At 37.7% G+C, this 27,468-nt stretch overlaps 1 protein-coding gene and 1 long non-coding RNA gene across 2 annotated transcripts; both read left to right on the top strand.

Moving 5' to 3' along the window:
* The first annotated feature begins 2,500 nt into the window (after positions 1-2,500).
* LOC117487725 lies at positions 2,501-5,635 on the top strand. Its single transcript, XR_004556431.1, has 4 exons — positions 2,501-2,726; positions 3,980-4,327; positions 5,096-5,221; positions 5,333-5,635. It is a non-coding gene; the product is annotated as an uncharacterized LOC117487725 (long non-coding RNA).
* A 1,140-nt stretch (positions 5,636-6,775) lies between these two features.
* On the top strand, positions 6,776-13,344 carry LOC117487724 (kin of IRRE-like protein 3). The gene is made up of 5 exons (XM_034136375.1): positions 6,776-6,892; positions 7,255-7,578; positions 7,822-7,932; positions 9,313-9,413; positions 13,120-13,344. Exons 1-5 carry the CDS (start codon positions 6,835-6,837, stop codon positions 13,183-13,185), a joined length of 660 nt encoding a protein of 219 aa, XP_033992266.1. The 5' UTR covers positions 6,776-6,834; the 3' UTR covers positions 13,186-13,344.
* Positions 13,345-27,468: the final 14,124 nt, after the last annotated feature.

A 27,468-nucleotide genomic window follows, 5' to 3' on the forward strand; every position in this document is an offset into this window, starting at 1 on the left:
TTTTCTTCGCTACGGCTAACTGTAAAATACTGTATATGCAATTACATAGCTCCATGTTATACACAGATTTAAAGAGTCCTCTCCAGCTGATGTTCAGGTGTATATCAGTATGTGGTGTCTCTACTTTAAAGAGTCCTCTCCTGCTGATGTTCAGGTGTATATCAGTATGTGGTGTCTCTACTTTAAAGAGTCCTCTCCTGCTGATGTTCAGGTGTATATCAGTATGTAGTGTCTCTACTTTAAAGAGTCCTCTCCTGCTGATGTTCAGGTGTATATCAGTATGTAGTGTCTCTACTTTAAAGAGTCCTCTCCTGCTGATGTTCAGGTGTATATCAGTATGTAGTGTCTCTACTTTAAAGAGTCCTCTCCTGCTGATGTTCAGGTGTATATCAGTATGTAGTGTCTCTACTTTAAAGAGTCCTCTCCTGCTGATGTTCAGGTGTATATCAGTATGTAGTGTATCTACTTCAACCATTATATTCTTGTGTAAAAACACTGTATACCGCCAAATTAAAACCATCAGCAAAGAGTGCATTTTCCTTACCAAATCCTTAAAAATAAAATCTCCTTTGGGATTGACTAAAAGTAGAATAATGCTATAGAGCAAATAGTAACAAGTAAGCAAACTATTACTGCTTTACAGGATTCTAATAAAGATAGATGATTGGATTCTGACTGGAGCCCGTACAAAACCCTTTGAATATTAACTGAAATAACCAAATTGGCAATAAAGTAGACGGAATGAATCATTGTGTCCGTGAATAAGAAGCTGTGTAAGTTTATGTGTACACAGCATGTCACTATAAGAAGACTAAAGGGCTGCAAAATATCTGTGTCAGTGAGAGGGAGGCTGAACATTCAGCGGTTTGTGGTTTAGGGTCTTCCTGTCATTCTCTTTTAACTCACTGACAGTCCAAAGTAGTGCACACATTAATTCTGTTTTGTAGACCTTATCGACAAATACCACAAAGGCAGACTCACTGCACCATGCAAACTGCTGTCTCTAGAACCACCTTCCATTGATACGTTCATTATTGAGTCCAGAGATTGCTGGTTCATTCCTCCATGACAGTGCCCCATATAGCCTGGAGTCAGGACACTTTAAATATCTACTTTCTGTACATGCAGCACTACCTAAAATATGTATAAAATACTTGGTATATGTGGTATTTTATCTATCCTTACTGTACAAAATGTGTAAGAAATGTATTAAGTTGCTTGACATGATGATGAAACATGCTAAAACAAGCTTTTAGAATACATTTACGGCAACATTTTTTTATTTCTAAATGTGTCTCAATACAAGTCATTAAAAGCACAGACTACTATACAATAAATTTGTCAAAATAAATGTCCAGTTATTACATTTTCTTTATCTTTTTTATTCCAAAATGTCATGAACACAAACCCCATTTTTGGTACTGTTTTGGTTTATGGTATGTTTTTAATTTTTTATAATCACTTATCTAACCTCAATTTGTAATAACCTCTCTACACTGAAAGAACTGAAATGTTGAATTTAATTGAATGTATTATGTCAACAGATTTCACATAATATTATTACATTTAAATACAAAATATTAGATTCAACTTAATAGTATTGCTGTCAGCTAACCTAATATAGTAATGTGACATTTGTTGACATAATACACTTAATTAAAGTCAAAGTTTCTGTTTTTCAGTGTATGTGATATTATTTATTAACAGGACAGTTGTGGCTCAGGGGGTACATATGCATCTGCTAATGGGATGGTCAGTGGTTCGATCCCCATGCCCGGCAGTCTGCATGTCAAAGTGTTGTTGGGCAAGATATACTCAAACCACAAATTCCTGCTGAGTAGACATGTATTCAGTATAGTAGTATATGTAACTCGCTTTAGATAGAAGTGTCTAAATCACATGTAATGTAGTCAACCTTCATATCAGTCAATTTGTTGACATAATACATTTAATTAAGGTCAACATTTCAGTTTTTCCAGTGTGCCTCCTCTCACAAACTGCACTTGATTGACACCTTCTTTACTCTGTTAGTTGATTTGCACATAACCCATTACCATTCCTACTTATTATTAGACTTCCTATAGTTTGCTAATATTGCTTAATAAAGTCATTTAATAAGCATTAGCATGAATATTGATTTAAGCAGTATTTTTTCTCCATCTTTTGTTGTTGTTTGGAGAACTCACATATTGTATTTATGAAGTAAATGGTGATAGAGAATAAATAGAGATTTAGGGGCAGGGTCACTGTTTCATTAAAGGTCACAACTTAAATTCCACCTATATAGAAGTTGAGGTCAAAATAAATGGTCAATTCAAACCCCATTTAATGCCTTTAAAAAATATTTTCAATAAAAAGTCTGATTTGCCAAATCTATTACCTGAGCAATAATGTGGCCTTTGCTTCTAACCTGCAGAGGAAACACCCATCGTTTTGTTTTTTAACACTTCTTCTTTTTATTCTTCCGGCTTCACAGAGAGAAAAGGGCTTGACTAAATGACTTCCTTCATATTATTGTCTTCAACTGATCTGGAAGAAAAGAGACAGAGTTTGTCGTTTTATACTTTTATCTTCAAACAACTTTTAAAAACACCTTCAAACGCAGCCGACGTCAATAGCTTTGTGTGTATTTGTTAGATCAGTATTCAGTGGTGATCTGTGATAAAGGATGAATCTTCTGCTGTTCAGTCTGCTACTCGCCCCCCTCCGTGCCCTCTCTTCTCGGAGTAAGTACGAATAGTCTGCATGATCTCCATATTCAGTATTTTACTATAGTTTTGTACTCAGTCATTTGAGAGTCGGTCATTCAAATCAAGCTAACCAAGTTGATGGTTTTTGGGAATTAAAAAATTATGATTTCGGAGCAACTGTGTGGAGGTGTGGGGAAATATACAGCTAACAATACACGCATTTATTTAAATAATGAAAATACACCGATCAGCCAAAACATTATGACCACTGACAGGTGAAGAACATGGATTATCTCGTTACAATGGCACCTGTCACTGGGTGGGATATGTTAGGCTGCAAGTGAACACTTTATCCTCAAAGTTGATGTGTTGGAAGCAGGAAAAATGGGCAAGGATGTGAGTGACTTTGACAAGGGCCAAATGTATATGTATATGTATATACCAAAGTGGTCTGGAAAACCAGTGAACCGGGGTCATGGGCAGAAACAGACTTGATGCGAGTCGGGAGTGAAGGGCGGCCCGTGTGGTCCTACTGTAGCTCAAATGACTGAAACAGTTAATGCTGGTTCTGTTAGAAAGCTGTCAGAACACACAGTGCATCGCAGTTTGTTAACTAGGGGGCTCCGTGACCATGCTGACCCCTGTCCACCTCCGAAAGCGCCTACAATTGGCACGTGAGCGTCAGAACTGGACCACGGAGCAATGGAAGAAGGTGGCCTGGTCTGATGAATCATGTTTTCTTTTACATCATGGATGGCCGGGTGCGTCAATCAACTGGGGAAGACATGGCACCAGGATGCACTATGGGAAGAAGGCGGTGTGCTGCTCTGGGCAACATTCTGCTGGGTAACCTTGGGTCCTGCCATGCCATTCATGTGGATGTAACTTTGACACGCACCACCTACCCAAACATTGTTGCAGACAAGTACACCTCTTCATGGAGACGGTATTCCCTCATGGCTGTGGCCTCTTTCAGCAGGGTAATGCAGAAGACCTACACATAATAGGCAGGTGGTCATAATGTTATGGCTGATCGGTGTTATTTGGGTATAGCTGTTGGGCATTTCTTTTTTAAATCATGACATGTTTTTTAGTATTCTTGATAAATGAAAGTGAAATTAGTATATTTGTTTTCTTTCAAATATATTGTAAGAAAATGGTGCCATTTTACCCTGCTCTTGTATTTTTCTCAACTCAACTAAATATATTTAAAAGTCTTACCCTGTTTTTCATCTAGATGTGAGGTGGCGCAATTTGTATTTTACCAAATTATATATCCCTCTTCATAGGTGTTTCATCAGGTACATTTGATGTTACCCAGTCTCCTGATTTCTCTGTCTCGGAGGGGGAGACAGTAAACATCGCCTGCTGCTGGACACTGGAGTTTGGAAGATTCAGAGTTAACTGGATGAAACATGACACACATTTTGGGTCTTTCAACATGAAGAATCTCTCTCAAGGATCTCCACAAAAAGAGACATCTAAGTGCTCAAACTTGACCTTAATTAATGTCACCAGAGAGGATTCAGGGACATACATATGCAAGGTGATAGGGGAGATACCAGTTTTTGCTTCTTTTAAAGGAAATGGTACTGTCATCACAGTTATAGACAACACAAAGGTCAACACAACAAGAGGTAGGTGCTAGCAGAGATGGAAGAAGTACTCAGATTATCCACTCAGTAAAATAAGCGAAACTACAGTGTAGAAATGCATTCACAATTGTACTTAAAGTAAAAGTACCAAAGTATTACCCTCAAAATATACTTGAAGTACCAAAAGTAAAGGTTCTTGTTTTGCAGAATGGACCATTTAAGCACCATTTATTTGAAATGATTGTATTTAAATAATAATGAAATAATGTGTTCATCACTTCCATGTTGCAATTGGTAAAGGTTTTGATAGATTAAGCTATATATCATAATGTATTAGTTGTTATATATATTTTGTATTAATAATCTTAATCCTCCAAGTAGTTAGTAACTTAATCTGTAAAATAAATGTAGTTGAGTAAAAAGTGAAAATATAAATTAGCATAATGTGAAAAAGTAAAGTATTATGCTTGACTAAATGTACTTTGTTACATTCCACCACTGGTAGTGTTGCATAATCGTTTTTGACTAATATCTTGGTTTGCCATATGCTAATTATATTAAGAATTCAGAATGTAATATGGTCTGTTTAGAAAAAAAGCCTTGATATCACATCTCAAACCTTAGATCAGCCACATATTGCTTGTTTTCAAAGCAGTTTACTTGACATCCTTTTTAACTATCAACCAAATCCTATCTTCTAAAAAGAAAAAAAAGAGAAAATGGGGTAGACTCAACCCAACTGCAGGATGTCACACCTCCCACAGAAAGGTGTTGTCGCCTATAAAGACTAATCATGTCATCTCTGTGTAGGATACTCAGTTCCTCTCTTCAGGGGAGAAGTGTTCATTTATGTCCTGAGGTGCCTGCCCCTCCTCGGCCTCATCGTGACCTTCTTCATCATCAATTCCAGGGCTAAAGCTCAGTGACGCACATCAGGTACAACAACCTTTACTCCATTTTGATAAAATTGTGTTTTGATCATGCATTAGAAGAATATACAATGTTAGAGAACATTGAGACTAATCGATCAGTGCATCTGTGTTTCAGCTGCTCCTGGAAATGAACTCACTTCAGCCCAAAGAAGAGGAGAAAACCAGGAGGAAGAGTAAAGAGATGTGAGGAAAAGGAATCCACACATAGTAATGATATTTACACGAAATCAACACGTGTCACCTTTAATTATTCGCTTACGTTTTTGGATAAAAGGAGTTTGCTAACATTGTGTTAATCTGCACTTTGAGATTCGTCTTGATGCTTTTATTTAGAAAATGTGTGTGGTAGACTGCTTATATCTCCTTTGATTGCCTCTGTGTCTATAATTGCATGTCATAAAAAATTATTAAAAAAATGAACAGGACAGTAATCTTTTCTTATATGTACAGGATTGTATAAATGCAATTCAGAAACATAAGGGCACCATCTGTTTTAGTTTGAATATGGACCTATAAGTATAGTATGGTAGAGTCCATGCTTTATTTAATTTTTCTGGCTCATATATTTATAAAGGTTTTTATCTTAAGCAAAAAGTGACACAAAGCAATACATACAAATTGAATGGCAGGTCCAAAAGTGTGGATAAGAGTACATATTTCTGCACATAGTACACAGAGGGTTTACATCAGAATAAAACTTGACCAATTAGTTTTTAGTATATTGAAGACAGTGGAGAATTTGACAGTGTAGGAGTAAGCCCTTCAGTCAAAGATTTGAAGAGTGTATACTTTGGGGACTCCTAGTGGTTGTTTGAAAAAAAACACAACACTAAAGCAGACAGCAATTCATGACTTTAAAGGGGCGCTATTTTGTTCATGTTCAGGTTCATATTTGTATTTTCTGCCTCTACTCTGACATGTCTTCATGCTTTAATGTTCGAAAAGCTCTTTATTTTTCTCATACTGCTTGTGCTGCACACAGGGATTTGAGCCTTTGTAGACCATTTACATGCACACAAACCTACAGAACACACTACAGGAAAGGGAACACCCCAAACAGCACAATAGGGCCTCTTTAAGATGCCACCACCTCAATCTGAACAGAGATGAATGGTTCAACCCATTTTAGTATAAACAGGTGAACTGAACCAACCTTCTGAAGAATATCCTTTAAAGGTTCTTTGGAAATAATGTGACAATTAACTTACTACAAAGAAACCTTAAAATACTTGGTAAATGTAGGACTAGGTTTAGGGTAAGAAATGGAGTAAGGCCACCATTTGTGTCCTTTGGTAGTTGAAACACAAGGCAAAGACAACATTGCCCTTATATTTTCCTAATGAAAACACAAAAATATTTTACTTCTTTTATCCTCACCATCTTATTTGTTGGTGGGACATTTCAGTAGAACCTGAAGCAGCAACTGAAAGAGGAAGGAACAGAGCAGCGGCAGAAAAAACACAATGCCCACAGTGACGTGTGTGTGTGTGTGTGTGTGTGTGTGTGTGTGTGTGTGTGTGTGTGTGTGTGTGTGTGTGTGATGTAATGTGGTGGGAAGGACGTTGATAGCTGTGAAGAGAAGAGTGTCAGTTGTCTGTGGTGATTCAGAGTGTAAAGATGAAGCTTCTTCTCTGCAGTCTGCTCCTCGCCTCTTATTGTGCCCTCTCATCTCGGTGTGAGTAAAAACAAAACTTAACCTTTAATTTAACCTTGTTAAACTTGTACTCGAAAACTATGGATTTCCTAAAGAGTGTATTTATCGTAGCCAACATTAGCAATAACTGTTGAATGTGTAACAATACATGGCAATTGACAGAGACCACCATTTCCTTATTGCTTATGTAGTTTCCACATTTTGGTTGTAGACATTTGCTAAAACTGTTTAAATCTCTACGATCTTCTTAAACCATGTCTATATAACGCATATCTTGAGATTTTGTTTAAAATTGTCTATAACATGTTACACGCTAAAAAATCTTTTAAAATATGGCAATGGGTATTTGTTTTTGATGAACTCATCATTCCATCTCTTCACAGGTGTTTCATCAGGTACATTTGTTGTTACCCAGTCTCCTGATTTATCCGTCGAGGAGGGGGAGACAGTCAACATCACCTGCTGCTGGCCACTGGAGTTTGAAAGCGTCAGCGTTAATTGGCTGAAAAATGACACAGAGTTGGAGTCTTTCAACTTCAAGAATCAAGGATCTAACTGCTCACACTTTACCTTAAGTAGTGTCACCAGAGAGGATTCAGGGACATACATATGCAGAGTGATAGTGGAGATACCAGTTTTAACTATAAAAGAAGGAAATGGTACTGTCATCACAGTTGTAGACAACACAGAGGTCAACACAACAAGAGGTAGGTGACAAAACAAGGCTTCACATTAACTTGTAAACCTTAGATCAGTCACATTTTGCCTGTTTCATAAATAAACAATCCAATGTTGTTTTTCTCATAGTGCTACTTTTTTTAACATCTCTTTACCTTGCACACAAATCCAATTTCCTGCAAAAGAAATCAAATTAAAGGAAACTCCCTAACACCTTCACTTCTGCTATTTTGTCACCAGTTATATTTGTGTATCACTTTTTCTCACAATAGAACATCAACGTAGCCTTTCTGTGGAGCGTTCTGTGATCATTTGTCTGGCTGTGGTGACTCCATTACTCCTCATCACACTCTTGTGTTTCTGCTGTCTGCGAAGGAGACAAGGTAAAGAAAAATATATTACTGCCATATTATTCAAGCATTTGAAACTCTATTAAGTATTGTCCCAGAATAAAGGGTTGGTTTACCCAAATAAAATAAAAAGCATATTTCTCATTTGCCTATACCATGCAGATAGGTTTTAGCCTATTTACATTTAATAAGAATGGAAGAGAATAGAATTAGTTTTTTGTGATGCACCAGCTTGAAGGTCATATTATCTAAAAAGAAAATCATCAGCTTAATATGATGTCATTTTTCTAAAGAGACACAACTAACGCAGCCAGTAGGAAGACTTAAACAGAGCAGAAACTACAAGGTTTGAATTTGAATAGCGGAAACAATCTAATTACAATTTGACAAATAAAGGACTAATGCTAATCTGTGCTTTGAAGATGACTTATCTTAAAATACATTCTTAAACCTTCATTAATTGTCTTTCTAGCAACTGAAAATGCTGAGAACATTAATCTGCCATTTTTTCACCGTACATACTGTAATGAAAAAGTGCCTAGATAAACTTAAGTTGAAGGTAAAGTTGCGTATTTGAAGCAAAACAATGAGTTAATGACGTAAAACATAAGGTGAAGTCTTTGTATTTAATATAAACTTATTAGAGATTTATATTAAATGGGGGACAAAATCCAAACATTTTGATCGTCCCATGTGAACATTTAATCATACATTTGGCTAAGTCTTAATTTAACTAAAGGGAAAAATTAAATGTATGCGCAATCTGACAATTCAAAGTATATTAAATGATAAAATAAAATAAATATAATTGAATTGATTTTTGAATTCCTGGACTTTAATAGCTCGTGCATTTTAGCAAAATTTGTGGTCATGGTAAACTTCCACTTTCAAACATTTCCCACCTATTTGTGTTCTGTTTTTTGCATTTTGGAGGTGAGTATACCCTATAATACGCAAGACTAAAAAAAGCTATCAAGGAAATGTTCTGCAATGAAAAATTAAACATTTACTTTAATTAAATGTATTATGTCAACAGTTTCCACATAATTGTATTAGGTTAGTCGAAAGCAATAATGTTAAGTTGAACCTATTCATTTGTATTTAAACTTGATATTATTGCTTTCTACTAACCTAATACAGTTATGTGAAATCTGTTGACATAATGCATTTAGTTCAAGTCAACTGTGACTGCAATACATGGCTTGGGTAAAATAAAGCTTAAGTGTGATGCTTCAATGTATGATCTTACAACCTGGATTAGATTTTGTTCAACATACCTTATCATGACTTTTTTGTTTGTCTCTGTGTGTGTGTGTGTGTGTGTGTGTGTGTGTGTGTGTGTGTGTGTGTGTGTGTGTGTGTGTGTGTGTGTGTGTGTGTGTGTGTGTGTGTGTGTGTGTCTCATGGGTTCAGCACGAACAGCCAGGGTGATCTACGAGGTTCCCCACATTGACTCTGAGGAAGTAGAGATGGACAAACACAGCACCAGCTCCTCCACAGGGTCCTCTCAGTGGGTGAGTACAATGACAAACAGAGTAACAGTAGCAAACTGAAAAAGACAAAATGGTAGCGCCAACAGCAGGGTCTTCGTTCCCTTTTTTCCTTCAGTGTAGTGAATGAAGAGTCAAATAGTGAGAGGAAAAGGAAATCCACCTTTTGATCACTTTAGAGGAGAAAAGAACAGACATTGGCCATTCTATTGTATTATGTAACCGGTGTCGACCAGCGGTGTCTGTGATGTGTTTTGGAAGATAAGACGCGAGTCAGCATATTGTTGGAGCCGATCTGCGTTTATTCTGACAACAGATGTACACACATCAGTTGTTACTTTATTGTATGCCCTCACACTTCGGCTCCTGCACAGATGAAATAAGAAAGAAATAATTCAGCATACACACATGTTCAAGGTTCAAGGTTCAAGGTTCAAGGTTCTTTATTGTCAATCTGACATAGCTACAGAGTAATTATGCAGTTGAAAATCTTATGTCACAGGCTTCTCCAACAATGCAACATAATAACATAACATAATAACAATAAGAGCAAGAGCAATACAAAAATAATAATAGTTATAAAAATGAAATAAAGTTATGATGTGGAATAGTGCAGTATGAGTCTATATACAAGTTATTGGAATGATATATATATTAGGTATTAGATACATACTACTGAGTAGCAGTTGAATGTTTGAAGTTGTTTCAACAGTTCAATTTTTTAACAGTCTCACTGCCCGCGGGAAGAAACTGTCTCCGAATCTTCTTGTCCTTGCCAGGATGCTGCGGTAACGTCTGCCAGACGGCAACAGAATGAACAGTTTGTGGCTGGGGTGATGGGGGTCTTTGATAATCCGTAGTGATTTCTTCCTGAGCCGCTGGGAGTAAAGGTCCTCCATGGATGGCAGCTCCGTCCTGGTGATGTGCTGTGCAGTTTTCACCACCCTCTGTAAAGCCTTACGATCGAGGTCGGTGCAGCTGCCGTACCAGGCCGTCATGCTGCCAGTGAGGATACTCTCTATGGTGCACCTGTAGAAGTTGCAGAGTATCCTGGAATCCATTTTGAACCTCCTCAACCTGCGGAGGAAGAAGAGCCGCTGTCGAGCTTTCTTGGTGATGGTGGTGGTGTGAAGAGACCATGTCAGGTCCTCAGTGATGTGGACCCCAAGGAACCTGAAGCTTTTGACTCTCTCCACCGTAGTCCCATTGATGGCGATGGGGGCGTGTCCCTCTCCCTGCTGCTTCCTGTAATCCACAATCAGCTCCTTTGTTTTGCTGATGTTGAGATGGAAGTTGTTCTCCTGGCACCAAGATGTCAGGTTTTCGACCTCCTCTCTGTACGCCGTCTCGTCATCGTCTGTGATCTGGCCGATGACGGTCGTGTCATCAGCAAACTTCACGATGGTGTTGGAGCTGTGTGTGGCCACGCAGTCGTGGGTGAACAGGGAGTAGAGGAGAGGGCTGAGCACGCAGCCTTGAGGGGCACCGGTGTTGAGAATCAGGGTGGAGGATGTGATATTTCCCACCCGCACTGCCTGGGGTCTGCCCGTCAGGAAGTTCAGGATCCAGTCACAGAGGGCGCTGTTGAGCCCGAGGTCTCTGAGCTTGATGGCCAGCTTGGAGGGCACAATGGTGTTGAATGCTGAACTGTAGTCAATGAACAGCATTCTCACATATGTGTTCCTGTTCTTCGGGTCCAGGTGTGAGAGGGCAGTGTGGAGGGTGAGGGCTATGGCGTCGTCTGTGGACCTGTTTGCTCTGTAGGCAAACTGCAGGGGGTCCAGAGATTCAGGGAGGGAGGAGGTGATGAATAATTTGACTAACCGCTCAAAGCACTTCATTATGATGGAGGTGAGTGCTACTGGGCGGTAGTCGTTGGGGCAGGTGATGATTGTCTTTTTGGGGACAGGAATGATGGTGGAGTGTTTAAGACATGTGGGGACTACAGACTGCAGCAGGGACCTGTTGAAGATGTCTGTGAACACCTCTGCCAGCTGAACTGCACACACCCCGAGAACACGGCCAGGGATGCCATCAGGTCCAGGAGCCTTGTGTGGGTTAACCCTTTTAAAGGATTTACACACATCTGCCCTATTTAAAACAAAAGGGCAGTGTAGCTCCTGGTCCCTCTGTACCTCCACAGCCTGGCTGCTCTCAAAGCGTGCAAAAAAACTGTTTAGCTCATCTGGGAGAGATGCGCACGCAGACACTCCCGCAGCACCCCCCGCTGCTCCTTTGTAGTCAGTCATTGTCCTTAGTCCCGCCCACATATTCCTAGTGTTACAGCCTTTGAAGTCAGTGTTACAGCCTTTGAAGTCAGATTCCACCTTGTCTTTGTTCATAGGTTAATGCAGAAATGTCCGAAAACAGTGCAGTTTACCTCTCCTGGGAAACACGTTAACAAAAAGGGAAGAGGAAAACATGAAGGACACAATATAAAGCGGGAAAGTCCCCACAAAAATAATCGTATGGGTACAGGGACTGCATTTCAGATGTTCTGCCCACTGATTTGAGGGCTAACAAGTCAGGTATTAACTTTTGGTAGATACAGAACATAGAATTTGTGTGATTGTAATAAAATAAATTACAAATAAATGTTAGACATTACTGCATATTTACAATTGTTACATATCATCTTGTTTAAAAAAGAAGTCATCCTCATTGTCAGTCTGCCTCACATTGATTTACATGTCTTTAATCAGCCTTCTTAAAGTTTCCAGAATGTTCCACAAGAGGTGTTTATTATATTGCGTGAGCTGAAGTGTGATAAATGGTGACTAGGTGGTGAATGGTGCTAAATATGCTAATCTAAAACTACTCTCTGAAGGCATAACATTATTAGATTAGATTAACTGTATTTTCCACCTCAGTGGAAATGTGCCTTTGTCTTTTCCAAGTACATCTCCAAGATACATACAATATACATAACATAATAACACACCATTAAAACATAGACATATACACAAGTCCTAAGGGGCATGTGGCAGCAATAAGTAATGGAAGTAGTTTGAGAGCACATTATATAAAATAGCAGCATTCTCAGTATTTAATATATCAAATAAAAAATCCATTGTTGGTTTCAATTTGATGTTATTATGTTCTGCTGCATATACACCGACCACATTTTATAAAATGTTCAATCCTTTAGAATTTTGTTTCTTTCACCTTTACTGCAGTATGGTGTAATGCAGTGCCCTACAGCATTGAAAGAGCAAAACTTAAATTGTTCCCTTTTTTAAGAAGACTTTATGTAGTGGCTCAAGCATTATTTTAGTTTTACTTTTGTAATGAATTTCATTTCAAGTTTTATATTTGATCTCTCTCACAAATGTAATAGAAATATAATGCGGTGAGGCAGCATCACGATAAACTTGCATCATACACTTGCATTTAAATAAAAAAATAGATGTTTCATCGGGGTAGGATTTAAAACACAACCAAACTGTTGTACTGGTTTACACTGCAGCAAAAACACATTTCAGTTTTTCTGGGAATTCAGTATAAACTATGATCTCGTTGGAACCAAAACGGGGACATACAGTATTGAGTAATAATTATGAAATATATCTGGCATCCTGTTTTTGACCAACTGTTTCAATTTCTCATGCCTCCTTAATTGTTTGTATTGCGCATTCACAAAGGTCTTATGTCAATGTACATAAGCTATAGCTATAGCACTGATACAGTATAATGCTCGCAATCACAGTTTTTATGTGTCTCTCTCTTTCAGTGTCAGGTGCCAGTGTACGAATCCTTCGATTACTTCGAGCGTGTGGAGAACAAAGAAAGTGAATGAGGACCTGCTCGGGGAATTTTTATATATATTTTTGTTATCCCTATTTTCAGCATGTAAATGATGTATATACCTTTCTACTTTTACCTGAAGCATGTACATGTTTTTAAATGTGTGTAAATACTTTCTATTTTCTATAAATTCTCTTTTCCATAAACTCAATCTATGTGGTCCAAGTTCATTTAAATCAGGACATTCTCTTTGTGCATTTAAAAAATGTTTACTTAGACTTTCACTTGATCATACACTGAAAAAATGTAACAGTAACTTTAATTAAATGTATTATGTCAACAGGTTACACATAACTGTATTAGGTAAGTTGAAAGCAATTGTATTAAGTTGAACATATTGTTTTACATTTAAACGTAATATTAATGCTTTCAATTGACCTACTACAGTTATGTGTTATCTGTTAACATAATACATTTATTCAAGTCAACGTTTCTTGAGTGTACTACAAGCTAGTCAATGGTCTGCATTAGTGAGAGGTTCTGTAGAAAAGATGCCGGTTTCACAATGTCTTCCGTTCACACTGTGGAAAGTGTGGTGTTACTGGGTTGCTGCATTAAAGGTCAACAACAGGAAGTGGAAACAGCTCCTGTGTCGGTCGAAGTCGCTACTTGTGGCCTTGTGAGTGCATTTTCATCACACACACACACTGATACAGTACTTCTAAAATGCAATATTCTGGTTAACTGACTCTTACTGTTGGTGCATTTTGCTGAGGCAATGTTTCACTATCATTATCTAACCATCATTAATCTCTCAGTACATGTGCCACCGAAACGACACGTACAAAACAATCTTAGCATTATTTTAAAAAGCAACATTACACTCACAAAGTTAGCAGGAGTTGCTAATGCTAACCAAATGCACGTGTTTAATTTAACCTGAAATAAGGTTACATTCTTTGTTCGTCTATTGTTAAAGGTTTACTGTATAAGGATTATACCTTGGACATGACATAAATCAGTTTTTTCTGTTAAATATTGGTCAAGGTCTCCAAAACTAAATAAAATATCTCAGTCAAAGTGCTAATTCGTTAGCATACTGTAGGTTATGTTAAATAACTGTAGCCTCCTCCTAGCATCCCTACAACACTGAAAATGAGAAGCTTTAGCTGCATTGAGCTAGTTAGTTAGCAAGTATCATCGTTGTAGGAAATGCTAAGCAGATATAAAGTTAGTCAAATGTGTTACTGCACTTCATATCTTACTCAGAACCATCTACTAGATTTTATTTGAGATGTTAACCTGTAGTGGGCTAAGAATTTTCATGATTCAAAACATTTCTTCTCACTGTCCAGAATGACAAAAATGTTGTCCTGGGAAAAAAACAATGTTTAAATCCAACATTTCCACTGTGCCAAAGCATTCAATGCCAATGTGCTATAGCATGGTATAGTAAGCAGTGGCTGATGCAGACTGAGCTTTTAAACATTAGATTCAAGAACTTTAATGACATTTTTAAGGCACGACAAAATGTATTTTGTGCTTGGATGAGGATTAAATAAATGTAAGAACCCATAAAATCTGAATCTGATCTGAAGCACCTGTCTGATGGGGGGGAGCTCAAACAGGTTCTGTCCGGGGTGAGTGATGTCTTTAATTATGACTTTGTCCCCTGGCAACGCAGTCCCAAGAATGCCTTGTGTTGTTTTCACAAAATGCTGTTGTGCTTTCTCTTCTAGTTTTGGCCTATGCAAACATTTTATCATTCTTAGTGATTACCAGAATATCATTTTATTTAAAGACAAATTTAAATGTTGCGAAAATGTTAATGTTGTTAAATGTTTGAGGTGTTAGAAGTACTCAGATCTTGTACTTGAGTAAAAGTAGAATTACCAGAGTGTAGGAATACTTTGTTACAGTAAAAGTCCTGCAATCAAAATGTGACTCAAGTAAAAGTCCAAAAGTATTATCATCAAAATATACTTAAAGTACCTAAAGTAAAAGTCATTGTGCAGATTGGTCCATTTCAGAATAATATATATGATATGTTTTATAATGATTGATCATTCAAGTGTTCTCAAAGCTGGTAAAGGTGCAGCTAGTTTGAATGACTTTGTATACTGCAGGGTAGCTTGTGAATTTACTCCAGGTGGAACTAAAGTCTGATTTAACACTTGATTATATTTCACATTCATCCAGATCTGTAAAGTAACTAAAGGTATTAAATACATGTAGTGGAGTAAAAGTACTATATTTACCTCTGAATTTGAATGGAGTAGAAGTAAAAAGCAGCAGAAAATTGAATAACTCAAGTAAAGTAGCTCAAAATTGTACTTGAGTAAATGTACTTAGTTACTTTGTGGACTGCAGGAGTCATAGGGCGTCACTGGGTTCTACTGAACGTCTGCAATATGTCTGTTACCATCCAAAAGCTGCTGGAGGCTCACACGTTTGTTTGCCCTGACGTCACACTGAAAGAACTGAAACACCACTTTAATGAAATGTATTATGTCAACAAATTCCACTTAATTGTATTATGTTAGTTGAAAGCAATACGTTGAACCTAATATCTAAAGGTAATTAAATCCGCGTTTCAGTTTTCTCAGTGCAGCTTTGGCGGTATAAACGGAGAGGTTAACATAGATTTGACAGGCAACACATATTAAATGCTATTAAAACTTTTTAACTTTTTAACTTTTTAAAAACGTGTATTTTCTGCTCTCTTTGAGAGTTAATTTGTTTGGCAGTCAACGATGCTATTTGTCTACAGGACTTTGCCATGATAGGTCTATGCCATATTGTTTGTCGTGTGTAAGACAAGCTTAGTTTGATGTCACATTTCTTCAACAAAAGTTATGTTGATTTATGAGTCATATTATAAAAGGAATGATGAATAAGTTAATAAATTCTAGCCTGATGGACACCAATAGCCAAATAGTGTTGATACAGACCCATTTGACACAATGAGCATATTGGACTGATAACAAAACGTGTTTGAGGCTACTGAAATACACTCCTTCAATCATGGGAAACTGAAAAAGGTGTCAATCACCACAGGATGAGACAGCTTTCTCACACATTTTGTTGTGTGAGAGTCAGCAGGACACCCTTCAGTGTGTGTGTGTGTGTGTGTGTGTGTGTGTGTGTGTGTGTGTGTGTGTGTGTGTGTGTGTGTGTGTGTGCGTGCGTGCGTGCGTGCGTGCGTGCGTGCGTGCGTGCGTGCGTGCGTGCGTGCGTGCGTGCGTGCGTGCGTGCGTGTGTGGAGATGGTTAAGAGGAGACACAGATGAATAAAGTAGAACGATGTGTCCGACATAACTCACCAGTAACTTCCCCTAGTTGATAACTAACATTACGTTTTCAAAAATGTTTTTAAGAAAACAATGCTAATGCTACTTAAGAGAAATATACAGATGTAGAGTAAAGTAAAAAAATAAAATAGTGTCCTGGAACTATTACAACTCATGGAAGCAACATTTAATACAACTAATAAAAAAGATGCTTTTGCCTTAATTATCTTGCCACAATTGTGTGTCCATTCTGTAACAAAAGGTGACAAACAGCACATTGTTCATAATTTAGCACTTTAAAGTCCAGACCCACCTTTTTAATTTTGATTTTAAAGCTATGTGTTACACTGATTATCAACCGGGAAGGGGGAGAGATAGTATTGTTTCTATTTGTGAATTGTCAATGTGTTTTTGTGAAGCACTTTGTGTTACTACCGTGTATAAAAGATATGCCATATAAATAAAGTCAATTACAATATGTTGTCAAGAAAGGGATAAAATATCTTTCTGAAAATGTAAATGTTTTAATCACAATGAAAATACATGTAATCTACTTTGTTTCTGTCCAGGACAGGGTGGACACATTTTCGATGTGCTCCTATATTGTCTGCTTGCAGTCTATACAAAAAACAGCCTGAGATCTATATCATAAAATCACTATGAAGTCAAATGGAAAATCTTGTCTTCTTTTTACACCACTCATGACGTCTGAAAAGCACCCTTGGGCGAAACCCTGACATTTTGATCACCTGAATTTTTGGACCCAATCCATCTTTCAAAGGTATCAAAAGAGCTTGCCTCCTCCTACTCCTCCTTCACATCTACAGCTCTTTCGATCGCTGTTGGTCTTCCATGTTCCTCTTTAGAGCACCAGCCACCATGAGCATGCTAGAGAGAGGCATGGGCTTCCGAGGAGGACGGAAAGAAAACCCTCACCAAAAGCGGCTCAGGAAGAAAGCCCGCAGGATTACAAAACACCTGAGCTCTGTAAAGAACATCCATAACATTCACCTGTTTGCATCTTGCTATTTATTTATCCATATATCATATTCCATTTACGTGTATTTAGACTCTTCTTGCACTATTCCTATTTTATTTGTATTTACTTGCACATCTTACAACATTCTCTTGCTCTATTTTATTTATATTCTTTTATTTCTTGAACTATTGTATTGGTTTTATTTGTTTTATGTTCTATATATATTATGTTGCATTGTTGGAGGAGCCTTGGACTTCAGTTTTTCATTGCCATATCTACAATGTAGCTACTGTGCATATGAAAATAAAGCCTTGAATCTTGAAAATCTTAGAAAAACCTGTAATAAGTTTTTGAAATAGAGTATGATAGGGGACCTTTAAGAAAACAATGATAGATATAACAAAAATACAAATGTTGCTGTTAGCTTTAGTTCTTCAGAACTTTTGGTCATTCCCTCGTGGATTTTTATGACAAAATGATTGATAAACATGCACACACATGAATTAAGAAAACTATGCGTAATCAGGATAATCAGGGCACTTCTGAGACAAATAAAATACAACCAAAGTATCTAATATAGAAGATGAAACATATCAATAAATCATTTAAAACACTGGTACCGATATTTCATGGTGTGCGATAGACTTTTTTTTAAGCACTGTAGCAGGGGATCAAATAGCCTGTCATATTTGAACAATCACTAGACTTCCTGTCTAACTAGGGCATATTTGTGTTCGAGGTAGCCTACTAGCCGTGGTGTGATTGCTCCATCTTAAGCTTTAAAGGACATTGTTTCAGCACACAGTGTGCAGAAATCTCAAGCGTGTGGTCAGAGCAGTGGCTTTGTATCAGATGCAACAGTGATGAGCCGCTCACACAAAGTACGTCAACACCCCACACACAGCTTCTTGCTGACACAGCGGTCTCACACATCTATTTCCATCTCTAGTAGGTGTTATTCAAAGTCAAAGTGGAGGCATTGGGAATTACACAGAAGTGGATATTTGGCCTGCGTTTTGTGTACGCATGGCTAGAGTAAAGCAGGTTGGAAGTAATGCACTTTGTACATTAAAATTGCATTTTTATAGTTCCTTTCTGGTGATGGAAGTAGTAGTAAAAAGCACAATTACACAAGTGCTGAACTTTATTACAAATATTAGACCCCGAGGTTAACTTTATTGGCCAAGAATTTGTATACATACGAGGAATCTGCCTCTTCTGTTGAAGTAAATAGACAGAAAAACACATAAATCTACTCACAGCTGAATAAAAAGCTTCACAGAGGGAGGAGTTGGAAAAGGAGTGAGTCAATGTATTTTTGCTGCCTGTTCTGACATGTATATCTTAAATGGAGGTATAGCTTAGCGCCAAGGTTTCCGAAATGAATGTATGCCTGTCCTTTTTGATGGCCAATCCAAACCATACAGTGAACACAGACTGAATAACTGCAGTGCAGAAAGGAAGTCAAGAGGTGTCGAGGTTTTCAATTTGCTTGAGTATTTTCTGCTCATGTGACTTCATTTCTACTCCACAACTCAGAGGGAATAAGTATCATTCTTTACAGCCATTTACTTTGGATTTGATAGACTAAAAAATGAAGCAAAATAAGTTCATTCATCGAACAGGCACCCTTCAAAAACATGTCTGTTTTTTCTAACCTGGCTCCTAGATGGTCGAATGAGCTCCCCATTGACATCAGGACAGCAGGGGAAAAAAGCCCTTTAAAGAGTTAGCCTTGGCCTTGTAACAAATTCACCAGCATTTACATGGCATGGCTTGCTTGAAGTGAAATATATCTGTACTTTCCATTTTATTTGGAGTTTGAATCTCTATGGTTTTTGCACTTATTGTAAGTCTCTTTGGATAAAAGCGTCAACCAAATAAAATGTAATGTAATGTAAACAACGTGAATTGCCCCTTGGGGATAAATAAAGGGTTTTATTCTTATTATTTAAGTGGAATAGATTAGATGTTTTAGATTCAAATGTATTGTCATTGCACAGAGTTCAAGTACAAGCACAACAAAATGCAGTAAGCATCTTACCAGAAGTGCAAAACAAGTGCAGTGTTACATTTCCCCTTTCTTACTTTTGTATCATTTTTGCAGTATGTTTACTCGTAATGGAGTATTTTCACAGTATGCTTTACTTCAGTTAAGCATCTGAAAAGGATAAAGGATCGGACCTGCATTCTAATCCGGCTGTGTGTGTCTGTAGGTCAGGTCAACCCTCTATTAGTAGGGAGCTCTGGCCGAGTGACACACTTCCTCCAGCTGGGACTGTTGAGTAACAGAAGCCCTCTGCTGCCCTCTAGTGGCAGACCCAGCGGGCAGACCCAAAACAGATCAGAGGTTCATCTTAAAGGTGGGGTAGGTAATTCACTTCAGAAACACTTTTTGTATATACCATGGAATGCTCTTAACATCCCGATAGCAATGAATAAATTAAATGCTTTGACAATAAATATGTACACATATTTCATCTGTGGAAGCCGTGGTGCTGTAAAAAGCACGTCCAATTATCTGCCCCGGCCCGGGGGAAATAATTGGATGGCCTACCTGCCTGTCAGCCTTCCATCTCGTGCACAAACTTATCTCGTGCCCTCATTGGTCACGTGCGCGTTCGTGTGTGTTGGAGGAGGGGCTCTGTATAAGGAAGTCTGAAGGAAAGGGCAGATTTTTTTCGGTTGTGTACTTTCAAATTCTAGCGCACTCGAGCTGGTTTCTCTATTCTTACCTACCCTACCTTAAAGGTAAATCATGTACTTTAACTCCACTACATATATTTAATACCTTTAGTTACTTTCCAGATTTGGTTTAATGCTGTGAAATTAGAGATGGGCGAGTCCTGATTCATCCGGATCATTAACCCGGATCCTAGAAATGAGCTGGTCATGACGAGTCTCCCCTCTCCATTAACCTGAGTCCTTGAGTCCCACACTTGGTGTGACGTACAAATTAAAACTATAAATTGCGTCACTCGCTACTCTCTTTATAACATGTAAAATCACATTACAACGTACCCCAGTCCATCTACCTACCCTTTAGCAAGTATACAGGATAGCTGCCAGAAGTGATCGTTTGACTCAGGGGAAGGGACGCGGATCAGTGAAACTTCCTGCAGACTCGTGGGGACTCAGAGGAGCCGACGGCTCCAACAGCAGATTCGCAGATTCGCAAATCCTGACTCGCTGCAACACACAGCGGATCAGACTCGTGCGGACTCGGAGCCGTAACCGTATAGCAGCAGATCCAGAGATCCAGCAGACTCGTCGTCATGCACGAGTCCACACAGCAGACTCGGATTCGCAGATTCGCAAATCCTGACTCGCTGCAACACACAGCGGATCAGACTCGTGCGGACTCGGAGCCGTAACCATATAGCAGCAGATCCAGCAGACTCGTCGTCATGCACGAGTCCACAGCAGACTCGGATTCGCAAATCCTGACTCACTGTGTGTGCAACACACAGCAGAGCAGACTCGTGCGGACTCGGAGCCGTATATAGCAGCAGATCCAGAGATCCAGCAGACTCGTCCTCATGCACGAGTCAACAGCAGACTCAGATTTGCCAAATCGCAAAATAACCCTTTTTTTTGTGATCAACATTTTTTATTAAAGCAAAATACACTGTGTAGCGGAGGTTAATTATAACGTCAGTTTAATAGATAGATAGATAGATAGTACTTTATTGATCCCAAATTGGGAAATTGTTGTTCTTACAGCAGCATAAAAGGCATTTTACAATAAAACAAAACTACAAAATATACAAGAATAGAAATAAATATAAAATATACATGTCGAAATAGAAAATATACATGCAGATATTATATATATATATATATATACAAATATATATATATATTCAAAATATATGGAATAATAATATGCTCGTGAAATGCAACAACTTTTCGGTTTCACCGATAGGATTTCTACGGTCTTGGTCATGCTGACTCATATGACTCAAATGACTCGTATGATCCGGATCTCTTCAATGACTGACTCAGAAGACCCTGAGTCTGTAAAATGATCCGGATTTGCCATCTCTATGTGAAATATAATCAAGTGTTAAATCAGACTTTAGTTCCACCTGGAGTAAATCCACAAGCTACCCTGCAGTATACAAAGTCATTCAAACTAGCTGCACCTTTACCAGCTTTGAGAACACTTTCATGATCAATCATTATAAAACATATCATATATATTATTCTGAAATGGACCAATCTGCACAATGACTGCTTTTACTTTTGGTACTTCAACTATATTTTGATGCTGATACTTTTGGACTTTTACTTGAGTAACATTATGAATGCAGGACTTTTACTTGTAACAGATCATTTTTTTGTTAACTTTTACTCAAGTACAAGACCAGAGGACTTCTTCCACTTCTGCAGATTACATGTAACGAGGAATCCGGATACAAAAAAAAGGTATGTGTATTTGATTACAATTATACTAAAACAAGTAATCAGATTACTGTTACGTTTAAAAAAAAAATGTGTAAGTGTTACAATACATTTTGGAATAAATATCATAGACATACTAAATACATTTTCTTCGTGGTTTATATTTAGGCTGCTTTTATTTTAAATATATATATTTGAATGCAGTAGGTGGACACCTGATTTATTAAGAATACAGTCTATGCATTTGATGAATGTATTAAGCTTAAACAGCTGTTACTGTTACTACATTTTTACATGATATATCTTGGTTTCTTCTTTTCCAAGATTACATTGTAACATACACTTAATTAAAATACATTCTATTGTTATTTATTTTGTCTGGTTTTTATTTGCATTGCATTCGATATTGAAGTAATCCAAAAGAAACAGAAAATAATCATTACTTTTATATTTTGACGCTCAGAGTAGGTCAAATCTTTTTTACATGTTAGTCATTGTAACGGATTACATTTTTAAAGTAACCATCCCAGCCCTGGTTATTTGTAATAATCTATCATTCCTGCCATCCTGAATGATCTGGATTCATCCCGTTCTCTGTGAATGGAGATGGTTTGGCTGAAGGAAGGCCTCACGGCTGCTGAGTGGAACGTGGCCGGCCTGTAATCGGATTGTAAGGTCATTAAACTCACACTCAACACTCTCCTCTCTGCACTTGTTATTACTCTCTCTCTGGGGGCATTATGGGGGCTTATGGGGATTAGGTCTCCAGCGAGGAGGACGATGGAGCAGTGGAGTCAGGAGGTTCAGGTGGGAAGAAGTGTAGTGGGGCACGGAGTTCACTGTATTTGACCTTTAGGACACATATAATAAACACTTAACACAGTTTTTATTTTTGTTGAAGAAAATAGACTAGACTGAACTGAATAAGTAGACTGATATCTTGTTGCCAGCATAGTGAACCCGGAAATGTTGAGTACCCCAACGTTTATGATAGTTTGATAACTTGCATATGTTGGGCAATTTGCACAATTAAGTAGGAATTATAGCCGATGTAAACAATAATACAATTAATTCTTGGCAGATTTGGACAATTTTGGACTGGTTTGGGGGTTATTGAGGATGCTGAATCCATTTCTGACATTTTCAGGATGGCAAAAAAACAGAAGTTTTAATCACAAAGTGGCCTAATTTGTACTCTTGGATTTTGACAGATATTGCCATCTTTAAAAAAAAATAGTGTTTTCAACTATAACTATCTATATCATTTACAGGTAAAAAGGACTTTGAGCAAGTATTTTGTTTCTTTTCACTCTATAAAATCGTATACTTTGATGTCTATTTACTCTGTTCTTACTACATTATTACCAATAAGTAATGTGAACAGGAGCACCAACATATCATATATCATTATTTGTATAGCTTTTCTCTTTGCATTTTAATAAAGTATATGGGCATGCAACAATGTAAATAAAGTAAAACATATTATTAAACTCAAATCATCATCAAATTAAAGCATACAAATAATAATAATAAATAAATATATAAAGGAAAAAAAGTGAATGTTATTTTATGGCCTATTGCCTCAACATTATAAGCTATTCTTTTGTAGGCTTTGAAATTTGGTTGAATGCTCTGGGTAACTAAGTAAATGGACCTTGCACTTAGAATATCAACCACAGATAGTCAAGTCAACAAAATATTAATTGTTAATAAATCTCTCTTTAAAAGCACACTGACACATTTTGGAGAAGTGCCAATGCAAGCTATTTGTGGTTAGAGGTTTACACACACACACACACACACACACACACACACACACACACACACACACACACACACACACACACACACACACACACACACACACACACACACACACACACACACACACACACACACACACACACACACACACACACACACACACACACACACACACTGCATGGCACGTGAGGAGGTGTGCAGCAGTTACGAATCCCTCATTCTGTTTTAAAGCCACACATGTGGGGTCATATGAGCTGAAGGGTGTCCTGCTGACTCTCAGCAGGAGGAGCACGACAAACACACTGCTGCTCTTTGTCTCCCAACTTTAACCCAGTGTGTTTTCTTTGTGGACTGCAGGAGTCATAGGGCGTCACTGGGTTCTACTGAATGTCTGCAATATGTCTGTTACCATCCAAAAGCTGCTGGAGGCTCACACGTTTGTTTGACCTGACGTCACACTGAAAGAACTGAGACATCACTTTAATGAAATGTATTATGTCAACAAATTCCACTTAATTGTATTATGTTAGTTGAAAGCAATAAGTTGAACCTAATATCTAAAGGTAATTAAATCCGCGTTTCAGTTTTCTCAGTGCAGCTTTGGCGGTATAAACGGAGAGGTTAACATAGATTTGATGAATACGTATTTCTCGCAGGAGGTGGTAGAGACCAAACCAGAGTTAATGTGAGAGTGAGAATGTGTTGGGTCATATTATACATGTATAATGTAGTACACTATGTTTATATGTTTCTGTCCCTTTGGTATATTGTTTTATATTTTATGTCTGCACCATGACATCAAGTAAATTCCTCGTATGTGTGAACCTACCTGGCAATAAACCTGTTTCTGATTCTGATTCTAAAGAGCATTCTTTTTCATGTTGTATATTTTCTAGTGTGTAGATACTCTTCTGAATGTCTTTTTTACTGAGAATATGTACAGTATATATTGTTTTACACTTTAAATGTTTTATGTTTATTTGTATTTTATTCTATTTTTAAGAAATGTTATAATTCTTGTACATTGACTGTCAAAATGCTGCTGTGACAAAACAATTTCCCAACCTGGAATGAGTATCTATCTATCTATCTATCTATCTATCTATCTATCTATCTATCCATCTATCTATCTATCTATCTATCTATCTTAATGCTAATGTGGCTACATGTCTGCTAGATGAATAAATGATCAACTGTTCTAGCATGCTAACAAAGACAGATTAAATGTGATTTGTCCTCATTGCGAAACAGGATCATATACAGGTCCAGTTCCTTGTGGATTTAGTCAATTAAATACATTTTATTAAACATGGATGGTACATAAGAAGCTCAATTATATCAAAATGTTTGACTTTTTGTATTTCTATTACTCTTCCTAAATTAATCAATGGCAATGTTTTTTTGACAAATTAGTGTAGTTATTGGCTCTAGGGATTGCAATCCGAAGTCTGTTGAATGGATTGCACATTGATGGCGCCCCAGAATGATTCCTAACAACTTTGGTGATCTCTTGACTTTTTCTCTAGCGCCACCAGCAGGTCAACGTTTTTACTCCTTCAGTGAAATGCCATATTAGAAGTATCAATAAAGACACTTTGAGCCCAGTGAAAATCATGTGACACGTCTCTTCATACCACAGACAGTTGCTGAGTAAGGCTTTATAATGATGCATGCCTGGAATTATTAATTTGTGTTCGTTTTGCATTGCAAAAAGAGGAGGAGAACCTGGGAGGGTGATTTGCCAAACAAAGGCTGTGTGCACACATGAATTCCTTTTTCCTTAAAACCTGTCTTCCCAGAACATCATGTTGTGTGTGTGGCGTGGAGGATTGAGTCTGGGCTAATAAACAATTGCCAGAACTTATACAACAGCATTCCTTTCAACTTAGTGTCAAAGAGGACATTTCTGTCAAACAGGATGCTGGTATCTGTCTGCTGTGGAGACTAAAGACTTGTCTCCACGGATGAATTCTGACTTCTGAAGACGGCAGAACCAGACAGATGTTTTTTTAAGAAAAATCCATGTGTAAGAAGCTTTAAAGTGGCTCTTAAGTATATATGAAAGTGAGGGAACAGACACACACATCAGCTCTCATGACAGTAGTGTCAGCACTGTCACCTTTGACCTACACTCATGATAAGCACTGAAAAGACTGAAGCGTTGTCTTTAATTACATGTATTATGTCAACAGATTTCACATAACTGTATTAGGTTAGTTGAAAGCAATAATATTAAGTTGAACCTAATATTTAATTATTTAAACTTGATATTATTTATTTTAACTAACCAAATACAGTTGAGTGAAATATGTTGACATAATACATTTAATTAAAACCAACGTTTCCGTTTTTTCAGTGTGGGAGCAGGGGCTATTGTGCAGGAACTTATTATCATATTAGTCCCACCCTTATTTTAATTATTATCTTGGAATCAGAGTTCCCGTTAGAATATTTTTTTGCCGGTCAACATGTCCGTTAAAGTTGAAATCTTCCGGACAAAATTAGATAAGTGCCGGTTAAAGGTCTTCTTTGTTATTTATTGAGCTTTAAAACAAATTGATATGATTCGACATTAAACAAACTAATTATAGTAGATTAACTACATTATTCAAAAGTGTACAGTAATTTACAAAAACGCGGGAATAATAAACGGAGCGCTCTCTCCTTCTCCTGACAGCCCGTCAGTATCATGCAGCTCGCGGATCCAGTAATGAGTGACCCGACAGTAAAACTAAACATATCTATAACTAGTTTAGGTAGTTTGAGAGGTAATTAAAATAGCTACGTGTGATTTTCTAACCTGAAGTGTGTTTTGCTCTGCTCGCCGCTGCAGGGGATCATGCAGAGCTGCGTGTCGACTCGTCAGCAGCAGCCGATCTCTCTCTCCTGTCAGATTAGACTTTACTCGCATTTATGTCCATATCGATCAGATCTAGCTAGTTCTAGCTAATGATATGACTACCTGCTTGTTAAAAGACACCTAAACAATAAGCGTCGCTATGCAACCGGATGAGGCCACAAAGTATAGCGCAGCATTATGCATTTGTTTACATGCCCACCGGAACCCCGAGGCATTACCAACAGATCAACGCACAATCAACCCATACAGGACATCTCTTTCTCCACATTAAGTGTTAGACATTAGAATTGACAATTTTTGTCTGTCACATACTCTTTTGTCTGTCACATAAGTGGCGCAACTGATGCGGTATTGCGCTAAGGGAAAATTATTTTGACCGGACATTTTGACCGGAGAGATTTAGATTTGCCGGACTTCAGCATATTTTACCGGTCATTGTCCGGTAATTACCGGCTAACGGGAACTCTGCTTGGAATATAAATTATTGTTTTCTATGGCCAAGGCTTGTAGTAAATGGGCCCAAGGCGTGATTGCTCTATTATATAATTATGTATGAAATGATCCATCAAATTCACTCACTATATGATTGCAGTGTCACACGAGAACATGTGACACAGCAGCTGATCTGGGTAATGGCCTTGATTTTCACAGCTGAGCGTTAAGTTGAAACCATTGGAACTGGAATACATGCAGAGTAATTAAATGTTATGGTACATATTTATGTTTGATAGTTAAATGTAGCTTTGTTAGTTTTTTACGAGTGGACATTCAACCACAAAAAAATCAAGAATATGATAAATAATTGGTAGAGGCATACTTCTCCAAATGTGTTATTCAGTCTTTTACAGTTATTCTGTCTGACTTGGAGGAAAATAGTGCATTTATAGAGGATTATTTGTATTTGTCGATCAATACACATCTGTAGCTCATTCGTGTATTTTTATTAGTTTTCAGAGAACTATAGACCAGAGGAATAAGATTCACATTACATTCATTTTTCATTTTGATGATCGCGTTTACGTTCCAGTGGTGGAAATAA

This window comes from Trematomus bernacchii, unplaced genomic scaffold, assembly GCF_902827165.1.
Source record: "Trematomus bernacchii unplaced genomic scaffold, fTreBer1.1, whole genome shotgun sequence".
NCBI classification, from domain to species: domain Eukaryota; kingdom Metazoa; phylum Chordata; class Actinopteri; order Perciformes; family Nototheniidae; genus Trematomus; species Trematomus bernacchii.

Excerpts from the sequence above, each read along its gene's own strand:
- LOC117487724 (XM_034136375.1), top strand. The coding sequence starts at position 6,835 with ATGAAGCTTCTTCTCTGCAGTCTGCTCCTCGCCTCTTATTGTGCCCTC. Across the intron at positions 6,893-7,254 it reads TTGTGCCCTCTCATCTCGGT|GTGTTTCATCAGGTACATTT; the intron begins GTGAGTAAAAAC and ends ATCTCTTCACAG. Across the intron at positions 7,579-7,821 it reads AGAGGTCAACACAACAAGAG|AACATCAACGTAGCCTTTCT; the intron begins GTAGGTGACAAA and ends TTCTCACAATAG.